At 39.7% G+C, this 21,618-nt stretch overlaps 1 protein-coding gene across 4 annotated transcripts in view; it reads right to left on the bottom strand.

Moving 5' to 3' along the window:
• Positions 1-21,618, bottom strand: part of stxbp5a (syntaxin binding protein 5a (tomosyn)) — a 109,406-nt gene that overhangs the window by 34,837 nt on the left and 52,951 nt on the right. For all 4 annotated transcript variants that reach the window (XM_065963450.1, XM_065963449.1, XM_065963451.1 and 1 more), the window contains 3 exons: positions 21,364-21,498; positions 11,095-11,158; positions 10,495-10,578 (listed from right to left, as the gene is read on the bottom strand). In XM_065963450.1, the coding sequence (XP_065819522.1) occupies positions 10,495-10,578; positions 11,095-11,158; positions 21,364-21,498 (283 nt within the window). The remainder of the gene's footprint in view (positions 1-10,494; positions 10,579-11,094; positions 11,159-21,363; positions 21,499-21,618) is intronic.

Below are 21,618 nucleotides of genomic sequence, written 5' to 3'. Positions count from 1 at the left end.
ATTAATCATAAATTCTGCTGCGTGTCAGGCTCACTGAATGTGCTGAGTTTATCATAAAACAGCTAAATAAGACGGCTGACAGGAGGGACAATGTAAGCTTTTGTTACACCAATGGCATACAACTTGTGTCAGTCCCAGGGTTCAATTGTTTGACATCTATATTCTACGTTCTGAATTTCACTCACATTAATTTACACTGAATTAAAAACTGTAAACACTGATTTAGCGTATTTCACTCTCTAAGCTTTTTGCATCCTCCCATCATATTTCCCAATCCTGCACAAACCCCTTTTTTGCACATTATTTACACATTTTTTATCATATTGTTGTATATGGTTTTGTTTATTTCATTCATTTTTCTAAACAATAGGAATAAAAGGACCAAAAGTTTTTCATGGGTGGTTGTCTCATTTTTAAAGATTAAAATAGACTTTCCCTCCCACCTTTAAATGATGTCATCCAAGAAAAACAACAATAATACAAAACCTTCAGAGCGCTTATTAATGGGATTCAGAGTTAAGTAATAGAACATGAAATTTAGTCCAATGGTGGAGTCTGTGGGGGCACAGATTCCTGGAAAACATTAAAAGCACAAATCATGCACTGTGAAAACTACTGAAACATTAAATAAAAATGTGTGATGTCAATCGATTCATTTTTTAAATTAAGATTAATCACAGTAGAAGCTGTGACTAACCTCAATTAATCACAATTTCGATTCCAGTCCGGAATGATTTGTTTTTGTTTTGACCAGAGAAGGCAGGTGGTTTTAAGGCAGACCCACATGGCTGTTCAAGCAAACAGCAGCCCAACAGGTGTTGCAGCGATGGAAGAGGCCAAGCCAACTGGTTCAGATATAACTGATTCTACCCGACCTAAAAAGCCTCAACATTTTCCTAACAAGCATAACAACCAGAAATGTAAAAGTAGGGTAAATATTGGAGTTGCTTTGGAAAAATGGACAGAGGTAAGAACGAGCAAGGTTTCAAGACAGATGCAGAGCTGGCTAAACACTGATGTTTCAGTGTCTGCAATGTGGTAACCCGTGTGAGCATCGACTCTAGAGAGGAGGAAGCAGGGGGGAGACAGCTCTCTCGAATGTTTTGAATTTGGACTGCAGAACCCATTTTAAACGCTACGTGTCAAGAGTTACATACTGCTCCTTCACATTTGTAAAATACCTGAAATGTGCCACATTGAAACCAAAAGAAATCTACGAGCAGACTGATGCAACACATTTCCAAATAGTTCATTTTAGATTCTGGGGGGGGGGGGGGGCATCCGATTTCTAGGGGGCCCAGGCCACCCTGACCAAGCCCCTATGATCCACCCCTGCTGCACAGCCAAAACTATCTGAGCTCATCCAGCTCATCACTTATCACCACTACGTATACGAGGCTCCCAACACAATGTTATAGATTCTAACACAGGATCACTCACACAACCACATTCTAACTTTATGCAATTTTACATGTTACCACACACCCCAACTTAAGCACATGAGCCTATGTTTAGACCTACCCTTACTGCCTTAGATAAACTACAATGAACAGCTTACATAGTGCAAAACAATAAACTTTTTCCCGGCTGGCAGAGAAATCAAACTTTTCAAGTGACAGATTTGAAGTCAGATGGCCCCATTTTAATGCATAAACTCCACATGCTATGAATCCCTCGATCTGGAGAATGCGCATTTATGATGATGCAGCGCAGTGAGGAGACACACGTTTCACAACAGGGATCTGTGTGTTCACGCTACTGGTCTTTTTTATATGGTAAATAGAGACTCAAGTCAGAAATGCAGTTCTTATGTTTCACTGATAACCCACAGAACTGTCGATCAAACAAAGTGTATGATCTCATCACCACTTCAATTTGGAATGACTCGCACAATCGCTTTCTGCTGCCCGGCCGGTCCTCCTTTCTCTGCTGTGAGTCTGTATTCAGGTTTGTTATCATCATTAAATGTGTTTAAAAGGACAATTGAGGTGAACGAGGCTTTGTTTTGATTTGCATATGAAGTCAAATAATTCATTTATGAAAAAAAAAAAAAAAAAAAAAAAAAAAAAACTCTAGATCAAGCACGTGTTACCGTGGAAACAATGATGGCTCTATTATTTGTAATGTAAAGAATATGACCATGCTGTATATAAAACTGTGTGCTGTCTTGTAGACTGTACCCTTAGGTGGCTTATAAAAGTCTTATAACTGGTTTAATGTCATTGTAAGTACCTGCCTGAAACTACCAATGAAATATAACTATTATATTCCAGTATATTCACATTGGCACTTATCATGTGCACTGTCCTTATAAACAAACAATTGTTGTAGTTTTCATTTCATATTCTACTTCTAAGTTTTTTGTCCAAAGGATCAAAAATAATTGCTTGGATGTGTAAAACTTGGTTATATACCCTGATTCTGATTCCTGTAGTGTTGTGCACCCTACTGTATATCTTTCTTGAGAAAAAAGTACAGTATAATCCTTCGCATGGTCGTTCATGGGAAGTCATTAATCTCAAACAGATAAAGAGATAATTTGGAGAACTCGTTTCCATCCAAAAGAAAAAGGATTCCAAAGTTCCTGTGGTGGGTGTTTTTTTTGTTTATTTTTTTTCCGGATACACGGTCTCATCATCCTGGTATTCTCATCAGGGTTTCCTCCAGGTCACTGAGATCTTGATGACACATAGCTTCAGTTCAGTGACATCATGCTGCAAAGACACACACACTCACATTACCTCGTTACACAGATCATGACTCATCCCCCCTCACACTCCAACACAGTCACATCTAAGGAGCATGACTGAAGTTATACAATCTCCTCAATGTTTTTTTTGTTTTGTTTTGGTTAAAGTTTTCATTGGTTAGTTTCTTGCTTTCCTGTTTTTTTTTCTCTCTCTCTTGAGGATAAATAAGAGAATTGATGAGTAATGGTTCAGGTGTGTTATCTAAGATGATGGCGGATGTGAGTGACAGGATGGTGGGATGCAGTTTGTCAATGATTCGTTGCCAGAGGTGAATCTGTGGTGTGCAGAGCCAGGTGGTGTGGATGTGGTTATAGCAGTGATATCAGTGTGCTGAATTAAGTGTGAAATCCTTTCAGTTTCTGTAAAGAAAATTGAGCATCCCACACTGAGGAACTGGCATGAAATAACCCCATACTGTGTCAGTATTAGGTGGAAATTAATCACCTGCGCTGTTTGAGTTCTAAATGTAAATCAAGTATGTTATTCCATACTGTTTGAGTTTTAAAAAGAAACTCATGAATCATCTCATACTGTGAGTTTAATTAGAAAATGACATCAGTGATGTTATACTGTATGAATCTAAAGTGGAAGTTAAGTACATTATCCAATAATGTCTGGATTTATTATTTTAATAAAGCTTCTGTGAGGAGTTTTTGGCTGGTATAATGAAACAGAATGACATTAATATCGACGCCTCTTTTTGAACTAAAATATCAAAAGAGATGATCAGCAACAAGAATAATAAATGTATATGTTGTCGTTTTTGTGTTGCTTGTAACCACTGCTGCAGGGTTGGTGTCAGACCAAGTGAATAAGAGCACAAGATTGGAAAAGCCTTTGTTGACAATTTCTACAGCAATGTCTTACAATGAGTGAAACGTTCGGATGTTAAAATAAAGCAGGATGACGTTTTTATTTGTCAGAAAACACAACATTTGCATGCAGGGAAGGCACCAGGATTTTTTTTTCTCCCAGTGCTGGGGGGGAAGCTTGACTAATATGTTGGGGTGCTATTTTTTACAGTTTTTTTAAAAAGAAAAGAAAACTACCAAAATATGTGAGGGGGCTTAACCGGGGCTACACAGATTTATGATGGGGCTATAGCGCCCCCTAGCCACGGTGTAGCGCCGTGCTTGTTTGCATGTACAAGAGAGGATCAGCAAAGAGATGAGGGAAACAGCTTTGACCACAGGGGGCGCCAAAATCAGCAAAATCTGATAGTTCCTCACTGGAGCTTGACGTGAGTCCAGAGTTAAAATGAGTGAATTGTGAGTTTTAAGTGGAAATTAAGTTAACGATCCTGTACTGTTTGATTATTAGGTGCAAATGAATGCATTTAACCTATACTGTGTGTATAATAGGTTTATTTAGACATAGACATCATATGATTCTGGATCTTTTCCTCACTGATGTCTCACGTATCTTGTTCCCATTTTATCAAGATGATGATAAAAGTTAGAATATGGATGAGCTATTTTAGAGGACAGAATATAGTAAAAAATAAAGTTGTGTAGCAGATTTTTGAGAAAAAAAAAAGAGTATCCACTAATATTTGCTTAATCTTGTCCCACTTATATGAGGGAAAAAGCCATGTTTTGACTGTTTGAAGACACTTTGACAACAACAGGCTGACTTTTATAAATCTATTAGTGCATTGTACCCTGCGACAGTCCCAGCAGAGAACAGTACACTGTGCTTAATTGGAAAACGAGGAGGGTAATTGAAACACATGGTACTCCTCATATCAAACAATGCCAATTAAAAAGACTAATTTCATGATTTATCACATTAGGTCAGTTTACACAGATTGGTCTTTTGGGGGATGAGCAGTTCAGTCAACACTTATTAGAGTCACACACATAAGCAAGTGTTCCCCATTCATAGACATAGAAACACACACACACGCGCACACACACACTCACACGTGCATTCACACAGGCACAAGATCTTGACAAACACAGGAACTGAAGTTGGAGGAAGAAAACAGACACAAACATAAACATGCATATCACAATCCTAATTAGAATAGCTTCTGCCGGCATTGTGTCAAACTGGGACTCAAAGACAGCTTAGCCATGAAGTGCCACACATACACACTCACACACACACACACACACACACACACACACACACACACAGGCTCTCTCACAGCGGTTGTAATTCAGCTCAAGTAGAAAAACATTCTTTCAAAAAAAGGCTTAATCTTGAAAACAAGCATTTGGGGGCAAGTATGTCAACAGTGATTTCTGTAGTGCAATCCTGTTTTGTATAAGAACGTGAAATCCATTCTGTCTGTTTTTGTGTTGTGGTTATTATGTAAGCCCCACAAAGAAACAAGCCCCAGTGAGCTTCTATGTACCAATTAAAACTTTTTCTATATTAAAAAAGTATGATGCTCCGTCATTGGTAAGGCCTGGGGCGAAGAAGAAAAGTCTCAAATTAATATTAATCTCAAAGTCGAGCAGAAACTTTGCTTTAGTTCTGTAGCTAATGCTACGAGAGAATGAGAAACGCAGCAGATAAACAGAAATAGCGATGAAGTGATGATGGAAGATGAAAGGTCCGAAGGGTCTACAACAATTAACTAATTTTATCTGCTTTCATTTCTAATCAGCAGTTTGGGATGTTAAACTCTTACAAATTAGGTTTGAACGTAGACAGCATGGACAGCGCAACACCTCGCCTGAAAGCAACAACATGTAGCGTTCTCACCTTCAAAAAGTCGTTTTAAAGGTCAGTGAAACAGCACTAGTCTCTTTCTTGGTCAATCGTCTTGAAACACATATAAAGCAATGTTCATATTATAAAATCTAGCCAACAGTTCAATAAACTAACTGCTTAAAAATGATAGAATTCATCCTGTAGGGACCAATAAATCATCCAGATGATTGAGATATTTCACTCCAGATCAATTCATTGCAGAAACTGACAATACAAATCCCACATAACCTCTTCAACCTCTTTACTGCTTGACGGAATCTCATAACGGAAAATACATCCATTAACACACACACACACATATATATATATATATATATATATATATATATATTATTACATCAGCAGGTGACAATCACCTTTTTTTAACCTTTGAGAAATTAGTCCTCAAAAACTTTGCTATCATGGAGAGCAACATCTGGTTCCCACTGATGAAACGAGCCCAACAGAGACTATCATACTGTATGAAGAAGTATATCCCCAGACACTTATGGAAACTGCACCAGTCTTGCCAAATGACCCATCAGCTTTAAAGAGTTATCTGTATGAATTCTCAAAATCCCCTTAGGGAGAAATAAATCCTCCCTCATTAAACCAGACTGGTGTCAGACAGAGTTGGATAAAAAAAAACAAAAAAAAACATGTATTTTCTTTTCAAATAGTCAGACAAACACAGGCTGAAGGAATCACTGCACCAGGATATATCAAGTGGAGTCAGATGAGCTGTCAGTCAAAAAGAATACAACAAGAACTTAATTCTGGTAATGTACTGCCCTATGTGGACAACTTCACCCGTTTCAAACTACATTTAAAAAAAAAAAAAAAATGTTTTGAAATCAGACTGTATTCAAAAATACTGCTACCATACTGTAAATGCTGGTGGTAAAACATATTGATAATAGTAAATCCTCCATTGCCAAAGCAGTTTCATCTTTTTTTGTGCTACACGAAGTTAAGTGATTTAATGGACAAAAACTGCTTGGTTAACGGGTGACACGCCAACATAACCTACAATTCAAGAAAGTTATTGTTAAGTCCTTTGTGGACAAGCAGCCAGAACATTTTCATGACTTGACAGAGAGAATAAAAGAAGTAGAAGACACAAAAAGAATGAAAAGGGTTGGGGAATTAGCAAGTAAAAGTAAAAGCAGACTGATGTAAAAATACAAGGAAGAAACAACATGATACAATACGATACAGCAAGATACAGTATGATACATTACAGCATCATATATTATAGTAGGATCAACTACAGTATCATACATTACAGTACAGTAACAGCACATAATGGACCAGTATAGTATGGTACAGTAAAGGACCAGGATACAATATGATTAGATATGATACTGTACGATACACTTACATGCAGAAACATATAGGAAAAGCTAGAATAATCCTTAAGACAGATTTGTATTTAAAGAAAAAATTGGTGGGGGCTTGGACTGTTGGTTTGGACAGAGATTAGAATAAAAAAAAATCCTTTTGGAGGTATGACACAACAATTAGGTAAGAGAAACATCCATGCATACATTGGGCCAGCGTTAGCTAACAGCAGACAAACAAGAGCTGAAGAGAGGATGTAGATGTTTTGATCTGACAGTGACAGTGAAGGGTCACAACTGATCAGCTGCTATTAATAAACAGTACAATCCACTAAAAGACGCAGAGTGAAGGACGTGCTGTCTCAGCTGGTAAAAGAAAGAGTCACCATGTTTGATGTTTGTCTGAACGGTGTTTGAAACTTTGCTTTTGTTTTGTCTTTCATTCAGGCATATTGACAGCATCTACATGTAAAAAAACACTTTCAGTACTTCTCTTATGTGCACCCTACTTTCTGAGAGAAACGTCAGAAATGTGCCAAGAAAACAGGAGCAATCACACTTTTACAAACCTTTCAGCTCTGTTCCTTTAAATTCCTACGGCACAGTCTCGGTCTTTTACTTGTAAAAACATCCACAAATTTCCAGCAAAACTATAAAAAAAAAAAAAAAAATGTAAAAAGCCTGAGAGATGTTCTTATTCCAAAGTTTGAATCCATCACTGATGAAAGGTAGAAGGGGAAAAGCTTCCTTGTTCACTTCAGTCGACAACTCTGATTCTTGGCAGCAAGCTTCGAGGCAAAGCATGTTTGAATGAGAGCGCACAGCAGGAGACAGAGTGCACAGCAGGAAGAATGCAGCTGGCGATGGATTTGGAAGCTGTAAAAAGCTATTTCCCTCCATATTATTGTTTGAAACGGGTATAGAAAGATTGAGATGGGAAAACGTTCAGGATGTAAGAGAATGTGGGAAGAATTTAAGCTAATTATGCAATAGTAACCTCATTGACCAGCTCTCTCTTTAGAAAGGGGGACATGTGTCTCAAAGCATATCTGTCCTCGAGATTAAATACAGCGAATGAAATTTAAAACAAAATATGCCTCATTGTAAAAGTGAAATACATTTTGAACCAGCAGAATGTTTATGTTTAATACAGACCAGATGTGTGGAAAGAGGCCTTCAATCCTCATCTCCAAATATGAAAACAGAGCCAATATATGCAAGAGTGTCGATATTTTTGAAAAAAACAAAACTAACAAAAAAGTAGGGCTGTCAGCATTAACTAGTAAATCACGATTAATTAAGGTTTTAATTTAATGCATTATTATTTTTTAATCCCGTTAATCATGAAGATACTATTTTGATGCTTCAGACGCACCGTCGATAAGCCTCCGCAGTGTCTCCCTGTAGTCACAGCGATGGAAAGGAAAAACACTGCTGCATCTTTGAATGTCTCATTTCACTTCGAGACAGTCAAAAGTGATATCCACCCCATCAAACATCTTACTTTATTACCGTTCATTTAAGCTGTTTTCACGTAGTTTTTGATCCGTAATGAGTTCCTTTTTCCCTGGTTCCCTCCGATCTACCGGCAGGTCCTTACTTTATTTCAAAATAAAAGCAGGTCTCCATCAAAACATAAAGTTAAGTACAAACATTCCAAATAAAAGCCTAACAATGTCTATTTTCAAATGCAATATAATGGAATTTTAAAAATGAAATTAATCGCAATTAATTCAGCAGTTCATCATGATTTGAAAAAAATGTTAACTTTTGACAAACCTACAAGAAAGTAATTTCTTCTGAGCAGAAATAAAAGGTTTGTACCATTACAAAGCCCCAGTGCTAGAATCTGAGGTCCATTCAGTGATGACTTTTGTGTCAGTTACTCTACAACAGTTCTATTAAAAACGCCACGGCCCAATCGTAACCACACTTCACTAGTGATGCAGCACAACAGAGCAGAAGCGGTTGTTGTGGTTTGCAGTCCCTTGCTCTGCTCCATCAGAGTAAATCATAGAGAGCAAAATGAGCTATGCCGAGAACCCCACCCCCCCCCCCCAAAACCCATCCCACTCAACCCCTCAATCTCTGGAGATGTGTAACTGTAGGCCTTTGGAGAGAGGCAATGCGTTCCCACGGGAGATTCAATTCTAGAGACTGTTGCGCCCTGGGAGCAGCGGGAGGATATTAGCTTATCTGAGAGCAGAGGTAAAGACAGAGGCAGAGAGGGCTATCTGTACACATTCAACACACCAAATCCCACTCTTATATTTGTGTCCATGTCGTCCTCTGTGACTCTCTGTTATCTCAGTGTGCTAACAGCCCCACAGCTCTGCCAACGAGGTGAGCACCAGCATGAGCGTTAGTGTAATCTCATTATCTTAAACAGCCCGTTTGGCTCTGTGTCTAAGTACTACGGACGCTGTACGGCCATGCATTCATTCAGTAGGCTTAACCTCAATGACAAGCTTATGAATGAGATCTTGTATTCACAAAAAAAAAATCTCACTTTCTACTAGGACTCTGAAAGGTCAGACTGTGCTCAGCACAAGAAGTATTACATGCAAACATGCACTTTAGAACCTTTCAAAATAAAGCTGCCAGACATATTTTATCCCATCTATAATACATCATGTAAAGAAAAAAAATTCAATTGAGACAATATTCTGCATACAAACCACGTTATGTCACACATGACGGACACGGTCTAGGTTTGACACATGCCAGGTCCAGAGGGGATCCAAGTCTCTCTGACACTGTGGCTTTTTTATTATTGTTGCCATCTTTTATTTATAGACACACACTGCTGCCTCGGGGGGAGGGGGGGAAGCCAATAAAGCGGCATGACTCAGTGCTCAAAGGGAAGGACCTCTTACAAAATGTTGCCCTTTTTACAACTGTAATGTGTAAGCACAATCACTGCATGACCTTGCAATGTCACTTGAGACATAAAGACATAGCTAAATCACAAAGTTGTTTAAAAACATGCATTTTACTTGCCAGGCTTGCAGTCTTGATCTGTTTTATAGTCTCTGTCAAGGAATTGCTCCGTTCTTAATATAGTGACGTCACACAAATCAGTGACTCCAGTTGGGGTTAACGTTCTGGTAAACCTTATATTTTTATTGCTATTTTAACACATAATCATGTTAATGTCTTAGAGGGGATAATAAATCATGGTACTAAACCGGTGGATAGACTGGCATACATACTGATACCATATAACACGTTTCAGGCAGGATCAGAGGCTAATAAGGATACTAGTTTCAGTATAGGTATTGGTATTGATCAACGATACAGATACCAGTATTAGTATCAGTATTGATAAGGTTATGGATATGAATCAGTGTTTTGACAAGGATACCAGTATAGGTATTGTATCAGAACAATTCTACTATTTGCTGTGTAGACAGACCTGTCCCCCTGAAACAGAAATCAAAACACCCTACTCCTTCCTAGTCAGCACATTTCTCATACTGCAGCCTGAAGTAAACTATCTCCTAGCTTTTCCTTTTTCTGGAAATAAACTAAAATCTCACACACTCATGCACCACTGTACACACTGGATATAGTACAGTTCATGAATATGAGATAACGTTCACAGTTTCTGTACTAGAAAAAAAGCTCTTTAGATCAGAATTGGGAGGAATGACTGAAAGCCGTGGGAGAAAAAAGGAAAGCAAAGGGAGTGGAGTTTTGCTTACCTCATCATAAGTGTAGCGATAGTCGGCCTTCTTTGATTTCAAATCCCACAGGACCACGATCCCAGACTCAAATCCAATTATAAGCTGGAGAGGAAGAGCGACAGGCAGTCAGTGAGATAGGTAGGAGAGATGACAGCGCCGAGATAGAATAGACCCCATGATGGGTGAAGAAAGAAGTAATACATTTGACATTCACACGCAGCATGAAAGGAAGTCAGGTGTAAGCCGGCTACAGTAGCTGAGGAGGAAACCTGCCCACCCCAGTGCACATGGGACGATAATGCGAGAAGATTTTTTAAGAGCACAAAGTGAAATGTTTTTTTTTTTTTGCACCTGCAAGGCTTATTTATAGAAACAACACCTAGTTTCAAGGTCTTAAAAAAAAAGGTGATTAATAGATAGTGATGACAGAAATATGTTATTCCTTCCTGTAGTAAAGAATACTGATCCAAATTTTAACAATTGTTTTTAGTGAATAAATCATTCAAGAAATATTGGTTCAAAATGTATACGAGCACTGCACAAAATTAAGTTAAAGCTTATAGATAAATCATAAATGCTAAGATTGGTACATTCTGCAGGGGAAAAAAAGTTATTTACCTTTCCCTCGTCCATGGGGTTGTCACTTATGTGGACGACTGGTCCGGGGTGAGCCTTGGACGACCTTACGAGGGAGACAGAGAGAGAGACATATTAGAAGTCATTTCCACATTCAGCTGTGATGCAGACTTAAAAAAAACGAGGCCGCAGACACACGGTTCATAATGATGTATGGAGAGGGTTAAGGTGTCTTTGAACCTGAGGAGGAGGTCCACTGGGTGGGACGGAGCTGCCAATCACTCCAGGCTCTAAAAGGCTGTTCAAAGACATAAGCTCACTTAAGGTTTTGATGGATGGCTCTGTCAGGCCAGGCAGTCCCCAATGGCTATGCGTGTGTGTGTGTGTGTGTGTGTGTGTGTGTGTGTGTGTGTGTGTGTGTGTGTGTGTGTGTGTGTGTTCGCAAGAGTTTGTGCGTGTGTGTCCATTTGCATGTTGGCGGAGAAGGCAGCACAAAATGTTCGGCCGTCCCTCTCCTCCTCCTGTCTGTGCTTTACCCTCCAGACAGCCTTATGTCAAAGCTCCGCTCTGGGTGTGCCACGTGGCTTCAGAATTCACCAGACCTGGCCTGCCTGACAGAGAGGATGCTGGCGGAAGGAGCACCCTTGGAAGGTCACATGTGAAAAAGAGTTACTGTTAAAGCCTGAAACAAAACCCTGGTACCAGGAAGCAAGGTTAAGGATGCCTGCCAAGGAGAGGAAGAGGAAGTAGCTGGAGCTATATTTAAGTCACGCCAAAGGAGAGAAGGCAAGGTCCTTGTTTTGCCACAAGATCTTTTTTTTTTAAAGAAGATTAAATCAAGTCCAAAAGTGGGACATTATCAAGCAGTCTCCCTGTATAGTATTTTGAATTTGGTATGACAAATCTGTACCACAATTTCCATCTATGCATCTAAATTTCTATGTTTATTTAACTGTACTTAACTTGATAAAACCCAATCAAAATATGTGTTTTGGATAATTAAAAATCAAAAAGGCAGAGGAATGTGCCAACTTTATTTCTTCATTTTATGTAAGCGTGCTGGAATAGATAGATATACTGTAAGCTAAGGGCTATAGAAGGGAAGCATCTACAGCTATGTGTGTGTGTGTGTGTGTGTGTGTGTGTGTGTGTGTGTGTGTGTGTGTGTGCGTGTGTGTGTGTGTGTGTGTGTGAGAGAAGGTAGCAGTTAGTGGGCAGGCAGTCAGTCAGTTGTCTCTATATTTAGCCTGTTTGTGCTGGAGCCTTATTACCTAAGCTCTGCTGCAGCTGGAGCTGTTGATTTATCTAATCCCCCTTCACTGCCTGTCTCTCAGCTAGTAGCTGTCCACACACACACATACACACACACACACACACACACACACACACACACACACACACACACACACACACACACACACACACACACACACACACACACACACACACACACACACACACACACACACACACACACCCCCACACACACACACACACACACACACACACACACACACACACACACACACACACACATTTGCATGTCGGTACAATTAAGAGACATCTTAACACCCAACCTGTTTGTAACAAAACCACATCCATAACAAATAATTACCATCTCGCTGAATACCAAAATGCAACTTGCGCCCACAAAAGCTTCACCCTGCTGTTGTCCCACATGGTTTATTTCCTCTTGTTTGAGGATATTATGCACAATATTCTGTAACAAATCTGTTTTGTTCAATCCTGTTGTTATACAGTAAACAAATCTGAAATGAACACATCCAAAAAGTCCACAAATGCTTGTTCAGGTTTGGAGATAAAGGAATCACCATGGCAACAGAGGCAGGATGGGCAGAGAGCTGACAAAAAAAAAAAAAAAAAAAAAAAAAAAGAAGGCTCCCAAAAAATCATCCACACTCTGCCACAAAAACACAGACCCACCCACATACACAAACAACACCTGCATAACTACTTCAACACGCTCCTGTGAAAACACAGTTCCGCCTGTTTCCTGCTAATGAGACTGCATTTTACATAGAGAATTTATTTTAAAAAAAAAGGCTTTGGGGACAATAACATCCAGGTAGGTGAGTCTGTTTTGCATGTTCCCACAGACTGATGCTGTTGTTGTACACATAAAAAAAAACACACACACAACCACTTCAGTTAAACTTAGCACCCCCAAAGCAAATATAAGGTTGTTCAGAAATACATTGATTCTTTGGCACTTTCAGTTCAAACAGTCTTTTTTTATTTATATTTTTTTTAACCTTTATTTGCACCTGATATTCTTTTTATATCAAATATTTGTCCCAGTTGGTGTTGGAGAGAATGGACCACTGATGTGTTGCATTTGTGTTGCAAAAATACTCACGCACCATGAAGCAACTGTCTGCATGTGTGAAGGCGACACAGGGGAGATGTTTAAGCAATAGACAGAGTAACACCTCATTGAATCCGAAAACATCCCTACAGTGCAGACACACCCTCCTGTCCTATTACACACACACACTCACACACACACACACACACACACACACACACACACACACCAGCCTTTTATTATTCTGATATTATGCATGTATGATGATAGCACACGTACCTGAGCTTATCCACACACACGGCCACATGCACGCGGCGCTGACACACATATGCACACTGCAGTCTTGAACATCTGGTGTCACAATGGGTGACATTCTGAGAGGCAGCACGGGCGCAGTCACCATAACAGCGTTTCCGCAGCAACATGGCTGGAACAGCCCGTACCATATGTGACCTCATATCACCTCTGTAGACTGGACTGTTTTGTGTGTGTGTGTGTGTTTGTTAATGTGTAGTAGGTTATAGAATGTAAGTGATATAAAGTGAACATCCATTATCCTACGGGCCCCTCAGAATAAAAAATTCTGACGCAAAAAAAAAAAGATGACAAAAAAGAGAATCTTATTGTTGTCTAATTTCCATCTTCAAGACAGAAAATAGACATTTTTAGCCATGGGCTTGTACGGATCTAGGTTTACTATACCCCCCCCCCCCCCCCCGCTAATTTAGGCTCACCAACTCAATGCTAAATGTTACTGTAGCATCATATTTATAAAACAGATGTATGTGGTATTGATTGGAATCTTTGCAGCTTATTAGCTTAGCTGAGCAGAAGGGTTGGGAACAGTGGGCAACAATATGAAATAACAAGTTAACTCGATGTTCTGTTGATTACAGTTTTAACCATAATATGGAGCCAGGCTAGCTGTTTTCACCTGCTTCCTGGCTGTATGCTAGCTATGCTAAGCTTCTCATTTCTTTTTCTGTAGCATCATTTTCACTTGACAGATTTTAAGTGATATTGATCCTCGGTTGCAATCTTTCTTTCTAAAGCTAGCTAGCTTGGAGCGCCAAAATTGAGAACAGTGGGAAAACGCTACCCTGGCTTGAAATCAATTATCTGCTAATGGTTTGAGGGCGCTGTTAAGATGAATATTAGCCATTTATAAAGAGCTAGGCTAGCCTTTTCACCCGTTCCTGTCTCTATGCTAACCTTAGCTTATCTCCCTGGTGTACTGTAGCTTTAGATTTATAGGACAGCTACTAGATTGATAATGATCTTCTCAACCGTCTTATTGCAATATGTAAAAGAATCATTTAAAAACACTACTAAGTGTTTTCTGTACAATTTACTTGCACAAGAAGTGTATTGGCATTGTTTTTAATTTAAATTAACTGAAAAAGATCAAGCAACGGACTTATCTGAACATTTCTAGAATGAAAGGGAAGGCAGAGGCAGCACCTTATGAGCAGAGTCATGATAGCTCACAGATATGTATTATTAATGCACTGTTCTGAACAAAATGTCTCTGAATTAGCTCACTGATCTGTAATTTCCATCTTTAATTACATGAGGTGTTACATGAAAGCTTCTTCCCCCGCAGGAAAGGTCACTGTAGGGTGCTTATACCTGGAAACAGGGGGTCCTAGATCCATATTAAATGGCTTGACGATACCTGAGGCTATGATTCTTCCTCAGCAACACACTGCAGTGCCAGTTAAGGTCCTCACTTAACTGAATAGAAAACCACAGAACCCAGGAAACATACGTACATGGATGCATGAAATATCCAACCAAGTTTTAACCACAGCTTCAGGGTCATTAGTGGAAGAAAATGATAGAGGACGTAGGAGACCTTAGGCAAATATGTTCATGTCACATAGGAGGCTGTTAACATTTTACCATTCCTGTCCCACTTCTCTGTGGCTGTTTGTACCCAGCGACCATCTCGCTAAATCAAATCAAACACGAACACTGACGCCTGCCAGGTACGAAAATATAAACACTCCTGCATATAAAGTGCATTAATGCGAACAAATTATGCATGGAAACACAGATTCACATGCCTTACTGTAATGTCCTTATTGCCCACAGCACTAACCGAACTCCTGTGCTGTGCTCTTAGTTATGTACTGTACAACATGTCCAGTAGTCTTTCCAGTACAGTAGCTTTGGAACAGAGGTGTGAGTCACACAGACACACGGAGCACAGGGCCAGTCCAGGCCCGGGGCCTCTGGCACATCGACTGCAGCCTGTCTCCAAATAGCAGGGCCTGAGGGGTGATGACCCCAGTGCTCTCCATAGCCAAGCCTCATAACAGCAATCACAGCAGAACAGAAGTGAAACAGGAAGAGAATGAAATCAAATCTTTCTTTAATAATGTTCTCAATGGGACTATACGCTCTGTAGTTGATGTGACAGCCCCTGCCGAGATTGCTGGAGTTTGCATGCTGCACCCATTGTAATCTAAATGTTGTCCTTCAGCTGAAGGAGGAGCCTGGTTGAAGTGAACACCCTGATGTGGAGTATAGAATCCAATATGATCAAAAAGCTGCAGCCTCAGCTGCTCAGCTTCCTCTCTACTGTGCCTTAACCTGCAAACTTTTCTCGCTTAGATTTTGCTTGTATTTTACCCGTATTTTTCCTTCTATTTTCCTTTACAATACATTGCTTTCAAAATGTTTGTAAACACATGTTTGCATTAACACAACTAACCTCACTGTACATAACATCTCTCATCCATATTTGTCTACAATCTGATTTTGTTGTCACTCAGCAAGACACCTTACATCATCATTTTGATGAAGTAATGATGGTATCAAAGGGACTAAAGTAGAGAACTCCTACACAACTCCATGTATGAGCAAGATGGAAATTCAGGTCTGAAAGTCCAATCAAATCGTATTTACTCAAACTGATATCTCCATATTAATCATCTCGTCAGACTAAAATTTTAAACCTCACAAAAAATGTCCATCTAAGATTTTTTTATAAATGGGAAAGAGCAGTAAATCCACTTATTCAAGCAAGTGCAGCCCAAAATTGTTTGCCATATTCACTTGATACATTTTTGTTTTTTACATTGTTACACATAGTGACATCTATAATTCCAGTTTCGCTGTCTGATGGCAGCATCAGAAGAATAAGAAAAGAATGGGAGAGGCACTTCAGCTTTTGTATGTATAGCTCCACCTCCATCAACCCCACAGCTGGCACCGAGACAAGAGAACAAGAGATCCACCTCACACCTCTCTGATCCGCATCAAAGCAAAACCACAGACACACACACACACACACACACACACACACACACACACACACACACACACACACACACACACACACACACACACACACACACACACACACACACACACACACACACACACACACACACACACACACACATATCTGAGAGCCTTTCGAACAAATTAGAGAATCAATATCTGGCACTGCTGCCATCTTCCCTGCGTAGTATCCCACAAGATGCTGGTGTGAGAAATTTGGTAACTTCATATCTGCAAACTTATATGCAGAGCTGCGGAATTTGAATTTTGTATCATATATTCTGATGAATGCAATTTATGTTGGGTTGGGTTGAGGAAGTGGAGATGAAGACCGAAGGCAGGGAAGAGTATAGGAATGGGAAAATGGAAGTAATGATGCAGGGGAAACTATATTATATTGTTTGTCACAAAAACCAGCTTTCCATCATCTTGGACTAAACCTGGTGAGTTCACTGCTCCTGCTAAATATGATGAAGGGTATTAATTATTGACTCAATTTAGAATTCCATTTACAGAATGTGTGACCTTTTGTTTATTGCTTAACTGCATTAGATTTTATTTCTTAATCCTCAGTGAACTCCATTATTTGTTGAAAGGACTGAAGCACCTTTAAGCAACCTCCGCTCAGAGATCAAGGTTGATGTAGTCAAGGTGATTGTATCTTCAAACCAGGAAATAGAAAATAAAATTGAAACATGAACTTATATTTTCTGGATTATAATAAAGGTTTCAGACTCAAACTAATGCCTCTCCCTTAAATTTAAATCACAAGAATTTATTTTAGTGTTATTTTAGACATTTGAAATTCATTTAAAAGCGATCTACACACTTTCACAATTAATGATGTCAGTCTGGGACATCTATTAAGTAGCGCTGCAAGATTTGTAGATTGAAAACCTCTTTATTTATCTTATACTGGCATCATTAAAATCCCTGCCTGAACCTGTTCATTTCGGTTGCTGTCTCTTTAAGGCCCACCCCTCCCCATTGTGTCCACTTTCCTCTGATTGGCCAGCTCTGTTTGCAGTTGCAGGTAAATGTGGGGTAATGCTGCATTCATGTGCTTCTGCGGTGGTCCAAGTTTCCAAGTTGGGAAGTCGTTCCTCCGACTTCAGTGTGTTCACATGATTTCAGTTCGGAAAGTCGGAATGTTGTAACAACAGCAAAAAAAAAAGTGTTGATGCTACGAAGGAGATCTGTGAAATGTAACTTTTAAAAGTTATATTTGAGCCAAAAGTGCAATTAATAAAAAGTGCGTTAATATTAACAAAACATATTTTGCCCCTCATGTGATTACCATTCTGACGTCAAGTCGGCCAGTCGGGCACCTGATTCTTTTCCAAGTTTCCGAGGTGTTGTCCCGACTTGAGCGGGTGTTCATGCGGATTTTACAACTAATTTTTCCGATGTGTCCTACACCACATGAATGCACCATAAGCTTCTGGGCATTTTCTAAAACTTTGCTCCGTGCTTTGCTCTTAAACCTGGTCAGGTTCTGGCCATGTCTCGCAAAGTTTTCTTCACGTCTCGTTCAGAGTAAGCTTTTCACAGCTAATCTGGATCATTCCTATCACTAACTTTAAGGTTCGAGTGCAGCGTAACTGAAGAAGTAAACCATCTTTCTGTATTTCATTTCTGCACGGCATCATTACACTTACACTTCATGATAAACTGGTATAAAAGTTTATGCTCAAAGTTTCTTGGAGAAAAACCTTTAGATCCCGCGCCCTCCTCCTCAAGTACACACAGTATATGCGTCCCTACCAATACTGATGTGAAACCTACGCCCTTGGTTATTACAGAGTGTGTGAACTTTGGATAAAAATCACTAAACAAATGGAGTCCATTATTTCAAGAACTGCAGTTTTTTTTTTTGAATTACTATTCCCAAGCAGCTTTTCTTATCAAATAATAGTGAACGTTTTTTATTTTATTTCAATCAGCGACTATTTTTAGAATACAGAGCTGTACTAGAAAGCACATTTTCATGGACCAAGATGAAAGATGGTGACGGTGATGAGGAAGGAAAGTTACTGTAAAGGTGAAGGAGAAAGGCAGGAGAATAAAGTTAAATAAAGAATAGTAAATCGCTTGCCCTTTAGCGAAGAAGAACCCCAGGTATATATGTCTCTATCTTATCAGCCACATCTCTCCTCTATCTCATCATTATCACCCCTCCTTTCCTTCCTCTTCTGCCCTTTTTTTTTCTTTAATTGGAAACCTTTTTCCTCTCACATCTCTATTCTCAATTATCTGCATGACTCGTCTCTTCTGCTCTGCCCTCTGTTACCTGCATTTATCCCTCTGTCACCACTCCGTTCTTCTCCTCCATCACTCTGCGAGTCCTCTCCCCCAGGCAAAAGCCCTGTCTCATCTATTCCACTCCCATCTCCTCTGTCATACACTCCCCCCCCCCTCTTCTTCCTCCCCTCTCTCCCGTCGCTCACTCTCGCCTTTTCCTCCCTGCAGCCCTGTCGTCGAGATGAGACGTCTGTGTGTACCGAACACTGATCTCTGCAGACACCTGTTCCACCCCCTCCCGCTCTCTCCTCTGTCCTGTCCTCATCTTTCCCCCCCCTTCTCCCCTCTCACACACATATAAACACTCACACTCACACACACACAGTGCACAGAAGGGGATGAGGGGGAAAAGCGTGAAGCAAAACGCTCTGGTGAATAATTTAAGTCTCTACAGCGGGGAGCCAAAATGGAGCCTGTCAAGCAGACAGATCCATCGAAACAGCAAAGAGACAGGTCGCTCACTATACCTGGAGTCTGATATGGTGCCGGGAAATGATAGACTGACTAATGAGTCCTTCTGATCTCATTATGTTTAAGCTACAATAACCTTTAAAAAGGGAAAATGCTGATTACACTGCATCCCTTAACTCAAGTGCTGCAAGGTGAGTCAATAAAGTCAGAGCGTCAGTGGAGATGTGAGTTTGTGGAACACAGCCTTTTGGTATTTACAATGAAATTAGAGCCCTATCTTTTATGACCACCTTTTTTTTCATGATTAGCTTCTTTTTTTTTTAAACTAGCTTTATCCCCAATGCAACTATTGGATTGTTTTTTTTTATTTTTAGTGATTTCTTAGTCATTGATTTTCAACATTTTATAGTTTTTTTAAACTTAAAAATCAGTGGCAAATAAAGTGGCATGCACGGGTGGTGCCATTGGTAGCCTATGTATCTGTTCTGGTGTATCAATTTAATGCTGGCAAGCTAGTATAGCAAACAGCTGATTCAGAGAAGAGGTTTAGTACTGGGCAGAAGAAGCCCCCCGTTGGAAAATCTTTTTCACGTTTGACCATGAAAGAGTTTTCATGGTCAAACGTGAAAGAAAATGTTGGCAGTGTTGAAGACTAAAAATCGTCTCTGGGAGAGACCAAGGACTACTAACAACAATTTCAATACATCACATTCATAGACTATAAATGTTAAGGGACAAAGCCGGAGTGATGTCACCCATATGTTTCCACAGGGGGCTTTGAAGTCCCACCGATGGAGCTCCCCTAGCTGGAAATGCTGCCTCACCCTAACTTTTAGTCAACCTAACGACAGGCTGAGAACTGGAGCTGAGGTGGGTTTTAAGCACCTTGACAAACTGTTACACTGCATCCTCCTGTCAAACTGGTCAGCTATGCACCTTATTGTGAATAACGCTTATCCTTCATAAAATCAAAACGGATGAATAATTAAAAAATGCAACCTCCGTACAGTGTGTGCCGATAAAAACATGAGCTAATCAGAACTAGTTTAGTTTTTTGAACCAGGCTGTACACATGTTAAGTACTGCTAAATTTTTTTTTTTTTTTTTTAAATAGGGTGTTTAGGTGACTTTCCACTGCTTCTGCAGCCGGCCTCAAGTGGACACTCGAGGAACTGTAGGATTTTGCACTTCCGCATCAGCTTCATTTTTCAACACCGGAGATTGACGCTTGATCAAATCACATCGCACGTTTGAAAAACAGAAATGAAGAAAGACAGAAGTAATGAATAAAACATCAGTTTCAGACGTGGCAATCGGCTGGGATTAGCAGTGATTTTTCACGATCAGCGCAGCTCTTTAGTTGTTTTATAACAAATAATCCATACAACAAAGAAACAGACAGGGTCAAGAGGAAGTGAATTGCTTCACATCATATGACAGTATATATTTTTAAAGAAGAAAGAAGAAAAGGATAAGAAGAAAGTAGATGGGTTACACTGCTGTATAAATGCCTTGTGTGTTTCCTGAGAGTCCGAGAACACCTTTAATAAATCTTAAAGGTTGTTTTAGTCCTCGAGTGTACAAGGGGGGGGGAGTTTTTAGAACTAGTTGCATGAATAATAAAGACATCATTTTAGGTTTCAGTAAGATTTCCAGTTCTATTCATAACATTTTTTTTTAGCTTTTACTAATTACATTTTTCACTCTTAGAAAATTCTATCTAATATGGTCAATTTAAGTATTTAATTGTCTGTCACTCTGTACCTATGTGGATGGTATTAGGCTACATGTTTGCATGACAGGTGCTTTATATCCTAATTTGGATTGAGTTGATTCCCAAATAGTCCAATCATCTATTTTCAGTGATTTCCTTTAGAAGACTCTTCCAGAAACTAGTGTGCAAGAATTGTGCCACAATGGAAGAAAAAGTAGAGGAGAGAAGAATGCAGGGAAAATTGAGGACATTAAGAAGCAATAACACTCACAGTTCAATGGCTTTGTTCCACATGATAACGTAGCCTGAGAGCGTAAAGGACTCCACGTTGACGATGTGGATGTTCCCTCGTTCTGTGCCGATGTACAGCCATTTACTCTGGAAGGGCAGGTGGCAAAAAGTTATTCTGTGAAAAGAAAGAAAACAAGACGAGAGTTAAAAGAAAGGACAAAGAAAAGAAAAAGAGACAGCCGAGAGACTGGAGAAATCCCTCGGCATCATTGCACAAAACTTGGAGGGGGTTATT

This window comes from Labrus bergylta, chromosome 15 (genome assembly GCF_963930695.1).
Source record: "Labrus bergylta chromosome 15, fLabBer1.1, whole genome shotgun sequence".
Lineage (NCBI taxonomy): Eukaryota > Metazoa > Chordata > Actinopteri > Labriformes > Labridae > Labrus > Labrus bergylta.
Note: the sequence above shows the minus strand (reverse complement) of the source record. Positions and strands in the feature narration are given on the sequence as shown.